The sequence below is a fragment of the Heteronotia binoei genome, chromosome 13 (assembly GCF_032191835.1).
Source record: "Heteronotia binoei isolate CCM8104 ecotype False Entrance Well chromosome 13, APGP_CSIRO_Hbin_v1, whole genome shotgun sequence".
NCBI classification, from domain to species: Eukaryota; Metazoa; Chordata; class Lepidosauria; order Squamata; family Gekkonidae; genus Heteronotia; species Heteronotia binoei.
This window is the reverse complement of record NC_083235.1, coordinates 7,486,168-7,502,425: the sequence shown is the minus strand read 5'-3', so window position 1 is coordinate 7,502,425 and position 16,258 is coordinate 7,486,168. Positions and strand designations below refer to the sequence as shown.

Genomic DNA, 16,258 nt, shown 5'->3' with positions numbered 1-16,258 from the left:
CAGCAGTGAAATGGGAGGCTTTGCACGAGTTTTTAAAGAAAGATACCGGCTTACTCCTTTCACGACATACAGCTCAACAACAAGAAGACATTAACAATACTGAAGAAATGGCAGCACAAAACGCGTCTGTTATTATTATTAGTGAATCCCATGCTGCACGGCTAATTAATTGAGGAACACAACTGTTTTGTAATTTGGGGTTTTTATTATTGTACTATTGCAAATGTTGGTCTTTTATGCTGTGTAAGCCGCCCTGAGCCTGCTTTGGCGGGGAGGGCGGTCTATAAATAAAAAAAATATGATGATGATGATTATTATTAATCAACAAGGAGCTCCGTTGAAAATTGTTTTCATTGCCTATCATAGCGAAATGCATAAGTCAACGCAGGGTAGCCCCGAGAGCACAGTTCTGTTTTGTATTTCTTGTAGTTGAACCGTCGCTTCAAACCAGAATCCGCTTTGGACAAAATCCGGAATTCTCCTTTTGCAAACGGAGGGGCGGGCTTGAGAAAGGAAGGACAGCAAGCAACCCCTCCCCTCCCCCCGGTTCTGCAAATGCAACCTAATGCAGATCAGGGAATCTCCCTGCCCCGCGCACGACGGCCCTGCAACGTCGGCCAGCCTCTTGCCCTCTCTTCCTCCACCCCACCCCCACCCCTTTGAGGCCTCCCGGCGTCACATCCGCCCGGCCGCTTGCTTTCGTTTCTCCCACTGCCTTTCTCTTTCGGCCGATTGTTTCCGGATCGCACCAAAACAAGCGACGAGGAAGGAGGAAGCGGCCCGGGGACGCCTGGAGCTGGGGAAGCCCGAGGTGGAGCCGATCCCCTCTTTCCCCGGGTGGCTTTTCTGTGCGTGTGGCTGGCTTGGGAGGGAGGCTTGGGGTTCAGGGAGGGGAGCCGCTCCAGCGCGTGTGCGCTCCCTCCCCCTTCCCAATAAGCGCCAGATGTTCCTCTTCTGCCACAGCTGGCTTTAAGCAGAAAGAAGAGCCCCGCAGGGTAGGCCGGCCGACCCGTCGCCCTCTTTCCAGTAGGGGCTGACCGCGAAGCTTGGAGCAGGGGTGGTGGGGTTGCCAATCCCCAGGTGGGGGCAGGGGATCCCCCGGTTTGGAGGCCTTCCCCCCCTTCCGGATCATCACAAAGCAGGGAGCGGGGAGGGAAATGTCTGCCGGGCGCTGGAGAGACCGTTTCCCATAGGGTATAATGGAAGATTGGTCCGTGGATATCTGGGACTCTGGGAGGGGGGGGGGAGGGGAGTGTTGTGTTTAGAGGTAGAGACCCCATATGTTCAGCATAGCATCTGGTGCCTCTCCCACCCAAGTTTCAAAAAGATTGGATCAGGAGGTCCAGTTTTAGAAGCCCCCAAAGAAGGTGCCCCTGCCCATTATTTCCAATGGAGGGAAGGCATTGAAAAGGGGTGCGGTCCCTTGAAATGGGATGGCCAGGACTCCCTTTGGAGTTCAACTGCGCTTGTCGGACCTTTGCTCCTGGCTCCGCCTCCAATGTCTCCTGGCTCCGCCCCCAAAGTCACCAGATATTTCTTGAGTTGGACTTGGCAACCCTCAGGCGCACGCGGGCAGGCAAGGTGCAGTAGTCCTTCCCCCCATCCCGGTTGCTTCGTCTTTCTTCGATAGCTGGTACTGCCACGTTGGGCCGGGAGTTCTGCTGGAATTGCCACAGGTCTCTGGGGTACCAGGTCAGTTCCTCTGGAGGAGAGGTCAGCTTGGGGGACCGTGTGGCATTTCATCCCTCAGGGAAGTCCTTCCGCTGATCTCCAGGAATGAAGGGCTGTCATCTAGAACAGGGGTGGCCAACGGTAGCTCTCCAGATGGTTTTTTTTGCCTACATCTCCCATCAGCCCCAGCCAGCATGGCCAGTGGCTGGGGCTGATGGGGATTGTAGGGGAAAAAAACATCTGGAGAGCTACCGTTGGCCACCCCTGAAGAGGATGGGGTGGAATTGTTTTCTGTGGCCCCAGAAGGTAGGACCAGAACCAGTGGGTTGAAATTAAACCAGAAGAGTTTTCAATCAACATGAGGAAGAACTTCCTGACTGTTAGAGCGGTTCCTCAGTGGAACAGGCTTCCTCCTCAGTGGTGGGCTTTCCTTCCTCGGAAATTTTTCAACAGAGGCTAGATGGCCATCTGACAGCAGTGAGGATCCTGTGAATTTAGGGGGAGGTGTTTGTGAGTTTAGAACTCAGTGGAACAGGCTTCCTCCTTGGGAGGTGGTGGGCTCTCCTTCCTTGGAGGTTTTTCAACAGAGGCTAGATGGCCCTCTGACAGCCATGAGGATCCTGTGAATTTTGGGGGAGGTGTTTGTGAGTTTAGAGCAGTTCCTCAGTGGAATAGGCTTCCTTGGGAGGTGGTGGGCTCTCCTTCCTTGGAGTTTTTTCAACAGAGGCTAGATGGGCATCTGGCAGCAATGAGGATCTTGTGAATTTAGGGGGAGGTGTTTGTGAATTTCCTGCATTGTGCAGGGGGTTGGACTAGATGACCCTGGAGGTCCCTTCCAACTCTACGATTCTATGATTCTAATTCATCATCCCAGCGGTGGCCAAACTTGCTTAATGTAAGAACCACACAGAATAAACATCAGATGTTTGAGAGCCACCAGACATGAACATCAGGTGTTTGCGAGCCGCAAGACAGGGAGGGAAAGAGAAAGGGAAATTGAGGGGAGGTGGAAAGAAAGTAACTAACTTTAAATGTATTCTCCAAGCCCTTGCTAGCTTGGCGTGGAAAAGTAATTTGGGGGAGGTGTTTGTGAGTTTAGAGCAGTTCCTCAGTGGAACAGGCTTCCTCCTCGGGAGGTGGTGGGTTATCCTTCCTTGGAGGTTTTTCAACGGAGGCTAGATGGCCATCTGACAGCAATGAAGATCCTGTGAATTTAGGGGGAGGCGTTTGTGAGTTCAGAGCGGTTCCTCAGTGGAACAGGCTTCCTCCTTGGGAGGTGGTGGGCTCTCCTTCCTTGGAGGTTTTTAAAGAGAGGCTAGATGGCCATTGACAGCAATGAGGATCCTGTGAATTTAGGGGGAGGCGTTTGTGAGTTCAGAGCGGTTCCTCAGTGGAACAGGCTTCCTCCTTGGGAGGTGGTGGGCTCTCCTTCCTTGGAGGTTTTTAAAGAGAGGCTAGATGGCCATCTGACAGCAATGAAGATCCTGTGAATTTAGGGGGAGGCGTTTGTGAGTTCAGAGCGGTTCCTCAGTGGAACAGGCTTCCTCCTTGGGAGGTGGTGGGCTCTCCTTCCTTGGAGGTTTTTAAAAAGAGGCTAGATGGCCCTCTGACAGCAATGAGGATCCTGTGAATTTAGGGGGAGGTGTTTGTGACTTTCTTGCATTGTGCGGGGGGTTGGACTAGCTGACCCTGGAAGTCCCTTCCAACTCAGGAGGGGGTGGGCTCTCCTTCCTTGGAGGTTTTCCAACAGAGGCTAGAGGGCCATCTGACAGCAATGAGGATCCTGTGAATTTAGGGGGAGGGATTTGTGGGTTTCCTGCATTGTGCAGGAGGTTGGACTAGATGATCCTGGAGGTCCCTTCCACCTCTGTGATTCTCTCCCCAAATACAAAAGTTGAGGGCATCCAGTGAAGCTCATGGGCGATAGATAGATAGATAGATAGATAGATAGATAGATAGATAGATAGATAGATAGATAGATAGATAGATAGATAGATAGATAGATGTGGATTTCTATTCAGCTCTTTCCCATAAGGGCTCAGGGTGGAATAGATTCAGGAGAGACAAAAAGAAATACGACTGAGGAGTGATTAAAATGTGGAATCAGAGTGTATAGTGATGGACACAGGAATAAGCTTTAAAAAGGGATTAGATAGATTTGTGGAGGACCAAGATTACTGGTTACTGGGCACAGCTGCTGAGGGGAACCTCCACATTCTGAGGCACTTATGCAAAGCCAGGCGGGGGAGGGCAACATCAGGGGAACACCTTGCTGTTGGCTGTCTAGAGGAACTGGCTGGCCACTATCTGAGACAGGAGGCTGGATGAGATGGACCCTCACTGGTCTGACCCAAGAGGACTCCTCTGATGCTCTTCTCAGGGGAAGGCCTCGGCCTCTCTGCCCTGTTGTTGGCCCTCCAGAGGAACTGGTTGGCCTCTGTGTGAGACAGGAGGCTGGACTAGATGGACCCTCATTGGTCTGACCCAGCAGGGCTCTTCTGATATTCTTCTCAGGAGAAGGCCTCAGTTCCTCTGCCCTGTTCTTGGCCCTCCAGATGAACTGGCGGGCCATTGAAACAGGATGCTGGACTACATGGGCCACTAATCTGGTCCAGCAGGGCACTTCTCATGTTCTTATGTTCATCCTCAGGGTTGGCTGGATGTGTGCAGCTCCAAAGGGGTGGATTAGCAACATGGTGCAGCCGGGCAGCAGTGACTGTACCATGATGGGAGACTATTCCTCCTTCGGGAGAGCCGCTGCCCCCCAATTGCCACCCGAACTGGCAGGACACGAGGTGATCCAGCACTTCCTGGCCGAGAACAGAGACCTCAAAGGTGAGTGGGGCATGGAGTGAAGCCCTGGGTAGAGGAGATCCCAGTGGAGTGTTAAGAATGAACAGGGAGAGGAAGGGCTGAGGCTCAGGGGAAGGGTCTCTGCTTGGCATGCGGAAGGTCCCAGGTTCAATCCCTGGCATCTCCAGTTGAAAGGACCAGGCGGGAGGGGATGGGAAAGACCTTGACCTGAGACCCTGGCTCAGTGGCAAAGCCTCTACTTGGCATGCAGAAGGTCCCAGCTTCAATCTCCGGCATCTCCAGTTAAAAGGACCAGGCAGGAGGGGATGGGAAAGACCTTGGCCTGAGACCCTGGCTCAGTGGCAGAGCCCCTGCTTGGCATGCAGAAGGTCCCAGGTTCAATCCCCGGCATCTCCAGTTGAAAGGACCAGGCGGGAGGTGATGAGAAAGACCTTGACCTGAGACCCCAACTCAGTGGCAGAGCTTCTGCTTAGCAGGCAGAAGGTTCCAAGTTCAATCCCCGGCATCTCCAGTTCAAAGGACCAGGCAGGAGGGGATGGGAAAGACCTTGGCCTGAGACCCTGGCTCAGTGGCAGAGCCTCTGCTTGGCATGTAGAAGGTCCCAGGTTCAATCTCCGGCATCTCCAGTTCAAAGGACCAGGCAGGAGGTAATAAGAAAGACTTCTACCAAAGACTATGGACTATCAGATACCGGAGAGCTGCTGCCAGTTGGAGCTGACAGTACTGACTTTGATGGACTGAGGGTCAGATTCAGTAAAAGGCAACTTCACTAAGGGATAATAATATTAGGGGCAAGTCTGTGGATAAGTGGAAAAAAGAAAATAGACGATATTGGATTTATACCCCGCTTTGCACTCTAAATCTCAGACTCTCAGAGTGGCTTTCAGTCTCATTGTTACAACAAGAGGAGAGCATGGGAAGAAATCACTTTGATTGTTACCCTCCTCTCCCCCCCCCCATCTGTTCTCTAAGGGCAACTGGAATGATTCAAGGGTTGGAACCCTTTCCCTATGAAGAAAGGTTAAAACGCTTGGGGCTCTTTAGCTTGGAGAAATGTTGACTGAGGGGCAACGTGATAGAGGTTTACAAGATGATGCATGGGATGAAGAAAGTAGAGAAAGAAGTCCTTTTCTCACAATACAAGAACTCGTGGGCATTCGATGAAATTGTCGAGCAGTCGGGTTAGAACAGATAAAAGGAAGTCCTTCTTCACCCAAAGGGTGATTAACACAAGGAATTCACTGCCACAGGAAGTGGTGGCAGCTACAAGCATAGACAGCTTCAAGAGGGGATTGGATAAACATCTGGAGCAGAGGTCCTTCAGTGGCTATTAGCTACAGCATATCGTTGGAACTCTCTGTCTGGGGCAAGTGATGCTCTGTATTCTTGGTGCCTGGGGGGCCACAGTGGGAGGGCTTCTGGTGTCCTGGCCCCCCAGGTGTTCTGGTGCCCTGATGGACCTCCTGATGGCACCTGGATTTTTTTGGCCACCGTGTGACACAGAGTGTTGGATTGGGTTCGCCATTGGCCTGATCCAACATGGCTTCTCTTACGGTTTTATGTTCTTATGAGTAGAAGCCATCCGGCAGAGTAACCACATGCTACGGGAACGCTACCGGGAGTTCCTGCAATTCCAGGCTTCCAACAAGGAAGAGAAGGACTTTCTCATGCGCAAGTTCCAGGAGGCACGGAGCATCGTGGAAGGTTTGCAGTTGGAACGGGCACAGCTGAGAAGGCAGCTGGAGGAGGCTGTCCGGAAACTGGAGCTGCTGAAGAGCCAGCAGGTGTGTGGGCCGGGGGTGGGGGAGGGGGTGGCTTTCCGTCCTTCCGCTGTCCAGTTTGGTGTGGTGGTTAAGTGTGCAGACTCTTATCTGGGATAACCAGGTTTGATTCCCCGCTCCTCCACTTGCACCTGCTGGAATGGCCTTGGGTTAGTCACAGCTCGCGCACAGCTGCCCTTGAATTGGCAGCTTCTATCCGAGCTCTCTCAGCCCCACCTACCTCACAGGGTGTCTGTTGTGGGGGAGGAAGGTAAAGGAGACTGTGTGCAGCTCTGAGACTCTTAAGATTCAGAGTGAAGGGTGGGATATAAATCCAGTATCATCATCATCTTAATACGTTTTCATTCTCGGAGCCAGTTTAGTGTGGTGGTTAGGTGCGCTGACTCTTATCTGGGAGAACTGGCTTTGATTCCCCACTCCTCCACTTGCAACTGCTGGAATGGCCTTGGGTCAGCCATAGGTCTCGCAGAGGGTGTCCTTGAAAGGGCAGCTTCTGTCCGAGCTCTCTCAGCCCCACCTACCTCACAGGGTGTCTATTGTGGGGAGGGGAAGGGAAAGGAGATCTGCAAGCCGCTCTGAGACTCCTTTGGGTAATGAAGGGCAGGAGAGCCAGTTTGGTGTAGTGGTTAAGTGTGCAAACTCTTATCTGGGAGAACCGGGTTTGATTCCCCACTCTTCCGCTTGCTGCTGCTGGAATGGCCTTGGGTTAGCCATAGCTCTTGCAGAGCTGTCCCTGAAAGAGCAGCTTTTGGGAGAGCTCTCTCAGCCCCACCTACCACATAGGATGTCTGTTGAGGGGGGGAGGGAAAGGAGATTTGTAGGCCACTCTGAGACTCCTTTGGCTAGTAGAGGAAAGGAAAGATCCCCTGTGCAAGCACCAGTCATTTCTGACTCTGGGGTGAGGTCGCTTTCACGTTTTCATGGCAGACCTTTTTATGGGGTGGTTTGCCATTGCCTTCCCCAGTCATCTACGCTTTCTCCCTAGCAAGCTGGGTCCTCATTTGACCAATCTCAGAAGGATGAAAGGCTGAGTCAACCTGGAGCCGGCTACCTGAATCCAGCTTTCGCTGGAATTGAACTCAGAGGGCTCCGACTACAGTACTGCAGCTTTACCACTCTGCGTCACGGGGCTCTCGTGTTGGCTAGTGAAAGGCAGGGTATAAATCCAATCCCCTCTTCTTCTCCTCCTTTTCATCCCTTTCTCCCCCATAGGTGTTAAAGACCTCTCCCTCGGAACTAAGGAGGTATGCGCTGGAATGAAGAATGTGGGGATACTAGAGAATAATTGGTATCGTTTTGCTTTCTCATCCGCAGGCGACTCTTCGGCCGTCTTCTCCAGAGGAAGGGGCCTCTGGAGCCCAGGAAGAGGCAGACACTGTGACCCTTACTCAAGAGGAAGCCGTTCTTGCCGTGGTAAGGCTTTGTACCTCCATCCAGGTCAGGGGTGACCAAACTGCGGCTCAGGAGCCACACGTGGCTCTCTCACACATATCGTGTGGCTCTCGAAGCCCCCCCCATCCCACTGGCTGGCTTGGAGAAGGCATTTCCCTCTTTAAATCACTCTTCTAAGCCAAGCCAACTGGCATTTAAAGTTAAAGTTGCTTTCTTTCTACTGCTCTCTCCCCCCATACCCCATCTATTTGCCTTCCTTCCTTTCTCCCTTCCCTCCTTTCCTTCCTTTCTCCCTTCCTGTCAAGCATGTGTTTTACATTCAGTATTAAATGATAAGGTTGGTTTTTCCCTGTAGAATGCTTTCCCATGTAATTGCATATCAAAGCGAAGCAGCTCTCCTTTCTTCTCACCTCCCTTTTCTCTTTCCCACCTTTGAGTAGCAAATGTAGGAATGCTAGGCTTTGATAGCAGGCGCCTCCCTGAGAGGTTTCCACACTGTAACCATCAACTGTAAGAAGAATGCCTGAGACCCAGGGAAGTTTTAACCACAAAGATAGGCTATTGCATAGTTTGTAGTAATTCACACGTTCTTGTTATGTCTTTGAGATATCACGCTGGAATACTTTGATGTAACCCTTAAAACGTTATGCTTTGCAATACTTTGTATCACTTTCAAGGTGTCTCACCTTGAAGCAACAATGGATTATCAATAAACTAAGAATTTGTATTAAACAATTACTTAGTTATCTGAAACTTCCATGCATGACATTTCCCTCCTTTCCTCCCTCCCTCCCTCTCTCCCTCCCTTCCTTCCTTCCTTCATATGGACATATGAAGCTGCCTTATACTGAATCAGACCCTTGGTCCATCAAAGTCAGTATTGTCTACTCTGACTGGCAGCGGCTCTCCGGGGTCTCAAGCTGAGGTTTTTCACGCCTACTTGCCCGGACCCTTTTTTGGAGATGCCAGGGATTGAACCTGGGACCTTCTGCTTACCAAGCAGATGCTCTACCACTGAGCCACCGTCCCTCCCCTTCCTTCCTTCTTTCCTTCCTTCCTTCCTTGCTTCCTTCTCTCCCTCCCTTCCTTTCTCCCTCCCTCCTATGCTTCCTTCTCTCTCTCCCTCCCCTCCTTTCCTTTCTCCCTCCTTTCCTTTCTCCCTCCCTCCTATGCTCCCTTCTCTCCCTCCCTCCCTCCCCTCCTTCCTCCCTCTCCTCCTTTCCTCCCTCTCTCCCTCCCTTCCTTCCTCCAACATCTGTGTGGCTTTTATGTTAAGCAAGTTAACTCTCTCCACCTTTTCACTGTGTGCTTAAGTAAATGTGAGTAAGAGAGCCAGTTTGGTGTAGTGGTTAAGTGCGCGGACTCTTATCTGGGAGAACCGGGTTTGATTCCCCACTCCTCCACTTGCAGCTGCTGGAATGACCTTGGGTCAGCCATAGCTTTGGCAGAGGCTGTCCTTGAAAGAGCAGCTGCTGGGAGAGCCCTCTCAGCCCCACCCACCTCACAGGGTGTCTGTTGTGGGGAAGGGAGGGAAAGGAGATTGTGAGCCGCTCTGAGACTCTTGAGTGGAGGGCGTAATATAAATCCAATGTCATCTTCTTCATAAACTCCTCTCATGTCTCCCCCTCCTTTTAATCGTTTCTTTTCTACACTGGAAAGAGTCCTAGACTCTTCAGCCTTTCTTCACAGGGAAGGTGCTGCAGCTCCCTCATTCTCTTGGTCGCCCCGCTCTGTCCTTTCCCCCAGCTCTGCCATGTCCTTTTGGAGATACGGGAACTGTCCACTGTATTCCAAAGGAGACCTCAGCATAGATCCATACAAGGGGCCGTTGCAATATCAGCCGTTGCATTATCAATCCCTTTCCTACAACTTTGATATCCGTAAAAGGTTAGCTTTGCATTTGTTAGAACACCTGGTTTCGGTTTACCGCATTTAGCACCCGAATAGTTCTAAGAGGTCAGGGAAGGAGAAAAGTGACAGTTGGAAGAGGGCCGTTGGAGGCAGAAAGAAGGGAGTGAGATCGCACACAGGGGGACTCCCAGCAGAAGGGCAGGGAATGGGGCAGATTTGTCGTTTTATTCTTTTGGTGTGGTAACGGGGGACACATTTGGACTCTGTTAGCCTGTTCAGGTTTGTTGGTTGTTCCCACGTGAGGCAGGGAAATATCAGAAGTTCCCATCCTGTTTCCCTCCGCCTCTTCCACCTGTGTAAAGACTCTCTTACGACCTTGAACGGCGGCTTATTCGTTTAATATGTTTTCCTGGAAGGGTTTTTCTTAGCCTCTCAAACGACTCACACTTCTCGAGGGTAGCTATTGTGAAAAAGCCTGACAGAAAAATCCAACACGTGCAGGATGAATCACGGTGAACCCTTGAGAGCCAGTTTGGTGTGGTGGTGGAGTGTGCAGACTCTTATCCAGGAGAACCGGGTTTGATTCCCCGCTCCTCCACTTGCACTGGCTGGAATGGCCTTGGGTCAGCCATAGCTCTCGCAGGAGTTGTCCTTGAAAGGGCACCTTCTGTCAAAGCTCTCTCAGCCCCACCCACCTCACAGGGTGTCTGTTGTGGGGGAGGAAGGGAAAGGAGATTGTAGGCCACTCTGAGACTCTGTCCTTGAAAGGGCACCTTCTGTCAGAGCTCTCTCAGCCCCACCCACCTCACGGGTGTCTGTTGTGGGGACGGGGGGGAAGGTAAAGGAAATTGTGGCCGCTCTGAGACTCTTGAGATTCAGAGTATAGGGTGGGATATAAATCCAATATCGTCTTCATCACAAGCTGGGGTGTTCAGCAAGGTAGCAAGGAGAGGATTGTTGATGGGGAAATTTGCTTTGACCCAAATTTCTGCTCCAGGTGACGATAAGCTCTTAGGAACTTTAATACCCTCCCTTGTGCTTTTACTGTTGTTCAGATTATCTTCACATTCTATGCCTTTTAACAGACAGTGCTCAGTCTTGGAAAGGGTGTCATCTTCATTAATTTTATAATCTGATTCCCGCCCCCCTCCCCGTGTACTTGGGGAAATTGTTGAACAAGCAGACCCCTTATTTTCAATACTCCCGCTAAACTGTGGAGTCCTGGGAGCAAAAATTCTACTTTGTGAGCTACTGGCATTAAAGTTGTGAGCTACTGCATAAATTATTGTGCTCTGGGGCCATTTTTCCTGAGCTAAGGCAAAAATGTGTGAGCCGGAGGCTAAAAATAAGAACCTAAGAGAAGCCATGTTGGATCAGGCCAGTGGCCCATCCAGTCCAACACTCTGTGTCACATAAGAACCTAAGAGAAGCCATGTTGGATCAGGCCAGTGGCCCCTCCAGTCCAACACTCTGCATCACATAAGAACATAAGAGAAGCCCTGTTGGATCAGGCCAACGGCCCATCCAGTCCAACACTCTGTGTCACACAGTGGCCAAAAATATATATATATATACACACACACACTGTGGCTAATAGCCACTGATGCACCTCTGCTCCATATTTTCCTCTAACCCCCTCTTGAAGCTGGCTATGTTTGTAGTCGCCACCACCTCCTGTGGCAGTGAATTCCACATGTTAATCACCCTCTGGGTGAAGAAGTACTTCCTTCTATCCGTTTTAACCCGACTGCTCAGCAATTTCATTGAATGCCCACGAGTTCTTGTATTGTGAGAAAGGGAGAAAAGGACTTCTTTCTCTACTTTCTGCATCCCATGCATGATCTTGTAAACCTCTATCATGTCACCCCGCAGTCAACGTTTCTCCAAGCTAAAGAGCCCCAAGCATTTTTAACCTTTTTTCTTAGGGAAAGTGTTCCAAACCTTTAATCATTCTAGTTGCCCTTTTCTGCACTTTTTCCAATGCTATAATATCCTTTTTGAGGTGCGGTGACCAGAATTGTACACAGTATTTCAAATGAGACCACACCATCGATTTATACAGGGGCATTATGATACTGGCTGATTTGTTTTCAGTTCCCTTCCTAATAATTCCCAGCATGGCGTTGGCCTTTTTTATTGCAATCGCACACTGTCTTGACATTTTCAGTGAGCTGGCTCACGCTAACTCAGCCTAGAGGGAACACTGGTCACAATCAATGTTCCCTCTAAGCTGCAGAGTCTTGTGAGCAAAAATTCTACTTTGTGAGCTCCTGGCATTACAGTTGTGAGCTGCTGCTTAAATTAGCATGCTCCAGGGGGTCCTCCGTCCTGAGCCGAGACAAAAAGTGCATGAGCCGAAGGCTAAACTGAGCTGGCGCACACTAACTCAGCTTAGAGGGAACTCTGCTGACTTTTGTCTCTGAGCGTGTGTATCGTGATTTCACAGCTTTACAACAATGCCGAATGGGACTTGACAGGTTGAAAATGACTTATGAACCCCACCTACCTGCACTCTCTCTCTGTACCACTTGGGAGCTGGCAATTATTAAACTCATTGCTGTTATGTGTCAAAATTCAGTTTAGGATAAGTTTCAGGGCAACTTGAGACAGTTTATTACTCAAGGCGGGTAGCTGTGTTTGTCTGTAGTGGCAGAAAAGAGTCCAGTAAGCACCTTAAAGCAGAGGTGTCAAACATCTGGCCCAGGGGCTGAATCAGGCCCCCGGAGGGCTCCTATCAGGCCCTCGAACAACTGGCTGTCATCTGCTTCCTTCTCCCTCTCTCTTGCTGCCTTCTGCATCGCAGCTTGCTTTGCCAGGCTTGCTCAATCGTGCAGGAGCTGCAGAGCAAAACCCCTATTTTCTCCATTGGCTGAGCCTCCTCCCTTGCTTTTGTTAGTCTTTTTGCTCCTGGACTCTGGCTCTTTTCTGTTGCTAAAGACAGACTAAAATGGCTACCCGTCTTGATCTTTCTTCTTTGGTATTACCTTCAAGCCTAACAAAATTGGTGGCAGTGAGGTTTTTTTGAGAAGAGGAAAGCATTGGATTTATATTCCGCCCTCCACCCTGAATCTCAGAGTCTCAGAGTGGCTCACAATCTCCTTTATCCACTACACCAAACTGAGAGCCAGTTTGGTGTAGTGGTTAAGTGTGCGGACTCTTATCTGGGAGAACCTGGTTTGATTCCCCACTCCTCCACTTGCACCTGCTGGAATGGCCTTGGGTCAGCCATAGCTCTGGCAGAGGTTGTCCTTGAAAGGGCAGCTGCTGTGAGAGCCCTCTCTAGCCCCACCCACCTCACAGGGTGTCTGTTGTGGGGGAGGAAGGTAAAGGAGATTGTGAGCCGCTCTGAGACTCTTCGGAGTGGAGGGCGGGATATAAATCCAATATCTTCTTCATCTTCTTCTTCTTCCCCCCGCAACAGACACCCTGTGAGGTGGGTGGGGCTGAGAGAGCTCTCCCAGAAGCTGCCCTTTCAAGGACAGAGTCTCAGAGCGGCCTACAATCTCCTTTCCCTTCCTCCCCCACAACACCCTGTGAGGTGGGTGGCGCTGAGAGAGCTCTCCCAGAAGCAGCCCTTTCAAGGACAGAGTCTCAGAATGGCCTACAATCTCCTTTACCTTCCTCCCCAACAACCCTGTGAGGTGGGTGGGGCTGAGAGGGCTCTCACAGCAGCTGCCTTTTCAAGGACAGAGTCTCAGAGCGGCTCATAGTCTCCTTTACCTTCCTCCCCCACAACAGACACCCTGTGAGGTGGGTGGGGCTCTGACAGAAGCTGCCCTTTCAAGGACAGAGTCTCAGAGCGGCTCACAATCTCCTTTACCTTCCTCCCCCACAACAGACACCCTGTGAGGTGGGTGGGGCTGGAGAGGGCTCTCCCAGCAGCTGCCCTTTCAAGGACAACCTCTGCCAGGGCTATGGCTGACCCAAGGCTATTCCAGCAGGTGCAAGTGGAGGAGTGGGGAATCAAACCCGGTTCTCCCAGATAAGAGTCCGCGCACTTTAGCACTACACCAAACTGGCTTTGCACACTGGTGTCACTGCACACCACTTTAAAGCCCCACTTCGATCGCAAAAGCTCGCAGCCTGTCACAAATTTTGTAAATTACTCGGTTTCAGTTTTGGTTAACGGACAAGTCCTTCTCTTGGAGCAGGATTGCCGGGTTCCGATTCAGTCCTGTCCCCTGGTTGTCAAAGTCACCATCTGTCACACATTCTGGTTGTGCGGTTTTGAACAGTTGGTTCCCGAGTCTTCAGGCGCTGGCCAGAAGCGGGTCAGCCACCGAGAACCTGCGGGATTTGCTTGTTTTCAGGAATTCTAGCAGGAGCTCCTTTGCATATTAGGCCACACACCCCTGGTGTAGCCAATCCTCCTGGAGCTTACAAAAAAAGAGCCTTGTAAGCTCTTGAAGGATTGTCTACATCAGGGGTGTGTGGCCTAATATGCAAAGGAGCTCCTGCTAGAATTCCACACCTGCTAGCTCTAAACTTCCGCCGTCCCGATTCCACGTTTTCTTCTCCCTTTCCTCGTGCCTTGTCAGGTCCCGGAAATGCCAAAAGAGCAGAAAGTGAGGCCGGGGGAAGATGTGAAGGCGCTCCAGGAAGCCATCGAGGCCCTGAAGAAAGAGAATCTGTCCTTGCAAGCCGAGAACTGCGCGTTACAGCTGGCGACGAAGATCTCCGTGCCCTCAGAAGAGTCCTCGGCAAAGATTAAAGTAAGAGCTCGGGGCGGAAGGGGAGCCTCGTGCGCGCTGGGGTTGAAGATTTAGCCACAGCCCTAGAACTCCGATGGCGTTCCGGAAAGCGAGAGCGCCGGCTAGAGCGGCAGAGTTGAGCTCATGATGTCCCGCAACTTTCTCCCCAGGAGAATGGACTTCCGGCAGAGTGCCCCCTGGAGGTGGAGTCCCTGCAGGGTTCCGGGGATGACAGGTAAGGTCAAGGTCAAGCCATACGTGTTTGTAAGACTCCTGTTGCTAGAATGTCTCAGAGTTCCGTCCAGGGTGCTCTTGGGCATGCATTACGTATGTCTGATAGTTAATATCATTTAGGGGGCAGGCTGTAGCCGAGAGTCCTCAGCATGGTGCCCCCTGACATTTTTCTTTGTGCCCAGCAAAGGAGACCAGATGAGTTTTTTTGGCCAGCGGGGCTTTCAGTTAGCTCAGGGGCGGCCAAATTTGCTTAACGTAAGAGCCACATAGAATAAACGTCAGATGTTCGAGAGCTGCAAGGAAGAAAGGCAGGCCCCAGCCCCCTTTCGCAGGGTGTCTGTTGTGAGGGGGGGGAGGGAAGGTAAAGGAGATTGTGAGCTACTCTGAGATTCGGAGTGGGGGGACGGGGCGGGATACAAATCCGGTATCATCATCATCTTCTTCTTCATTTTGGGCTTGTTTGAATCTAAGAGACTCGAGGAGAAGCTAAAGAGTTGATGTGCGATTAAAGAAGTAAATCATAGAAAATAAAATAATCCAAAGTGTGTGTGGGGGGGGGGATGTAAAAAACACGAAGGTTCTTTTTACCATATGTGGTGGACTTGTGAAAGAGCGAAAAAGTATTGGCAGATGATTCAACAAGAGATTTCTAAGATCTTGGGATACGAATGTAACAAAGTTGCAGAGACTTTTCTGTTGGGATTACAAATGGCAAAATTTCCAAAAGAAGATAGAACTTTAATCTGGTACTTGCTCTCAGCTGCTAGGGCACTATATGCGCAGTTATGGAAGCAAGAAAAAAATACCAGAGAAATGGGATTGGATTGTAAAAGTTCTGACATGGAGTGAGATGGACAAGTTAACAAGGACCTTAAGAGACTGCGATTTAGAAGTATTTAAGATGGAGTGGGAAAAGTTCAGAAGATACGTAGAAAAAGAGTGGAAAATAAAAGGACATTGGACAATTTTTGATAATGACTAAGTACAAGAGGGAAGAGGATATTAATTTTGGTTCTTATTAATTAAGGGTACCTTTAATATTAAGATTTTAAGTATATAACACCGGCGGGGGGGGGGTCAAGTAACGGGGGGAGGGGTGGGTAGAAAGTAATATATGGGATAGATAAAAAAGTAATTATTAATGATGTAAGAAATTGAAATTTATTACCAGATGTTACTAATAAAATTGTTTGAAGACAAAGTGTGTGTGTGCGGGGGGGGGGGGAGGGCGGAATTCTGCTTTGCGGCTCAGCGTGGTTCGCTCACAGCCTCGAGGCTCAGAAGCCGTGCCATTAGAGGAAGGCAGTGGGGAAAATTTTGCCCTTTGCCACACCAAGTGACAAAGCAAGACCTGGCCTACAGGTTTCCCGTCGCTGGAGGCAGATTCAGGAGCGCAGAGTAGGATTGCTGAGTCCAATTCAAGAAATATCTGGGGACTTTCGGGGTGGAGCCAGGAGGCACTGGGGGCGGAGCCAGGCGCAAGGTCGTGACAAGCAAAATTGAACTCCAAAGGGAGTTCTGGCCATCACATTCAAAGGGACCGCACACCTTTTAAATGGATTCCCTCCGTTGGAAATAATTAAGAGTAGGGGCACCTTCTTTCGGGGCTCCCCCTCCCCCCCGGAGGGTCTTTTGAGGAGAGGCATTGGATGCTATGCTGCAAATTTGGTGCATCTCCCTCAAAATACAGCCCCCCCCCCAGAGCCCCAGATATCTGCAGATCAGTTCTCCATTATTCCCTATAGGAATCAGTCTCCATAGGGAATAGTGGAATGCTCAGCAGACATTCCCCCCTCCCCCGCTTTCTGATGACCCTGAAGTGGG

At 50.6% G+C, this 16,258-nt stretch overlaps 1 protein-coding gene across 1 annotated transcript in view; it reads left to right on the top strand.

Moving 5' to 3' along the window:
- The first annotated feature begins 4,327 nt into the window (after positions 1 to 4,327).
- Positions 4,328 to 16,258, top strand: part of IKBKG (inhibitor of nuclear factor kappa B kinase regulatory subunit gamma) — a 35,154-nt gene continuing 23,223 nt past the window's right edge. The window contains exons 1-5 of the mRNA XM_060251906.1: positions 4,328 to 4,506; positions 6,061 to 6,269; positions 7,581 to 7,679; positions 14,048 to 14,221; positions 14,371 to 14,435. Coding sequence (XP_060107889.1) covers positions 4,332 to 4,506; positions 6,061 to 6,269; positions 7,581 to 7,679; positions 14,048 to 14,221; positions 14,371 to 14,435 — 722 coding nt within the window. The 5' untranslated portion in view covers positions 4,328 to 4,331. The remainder of the gene's footprint in view (positions 4,507 to 6,060; positions 6,270 to 7,580; positions 7,680 to 14,047; positions 14,222 to 14,370; positions 14,436 to 16,258) is intronic.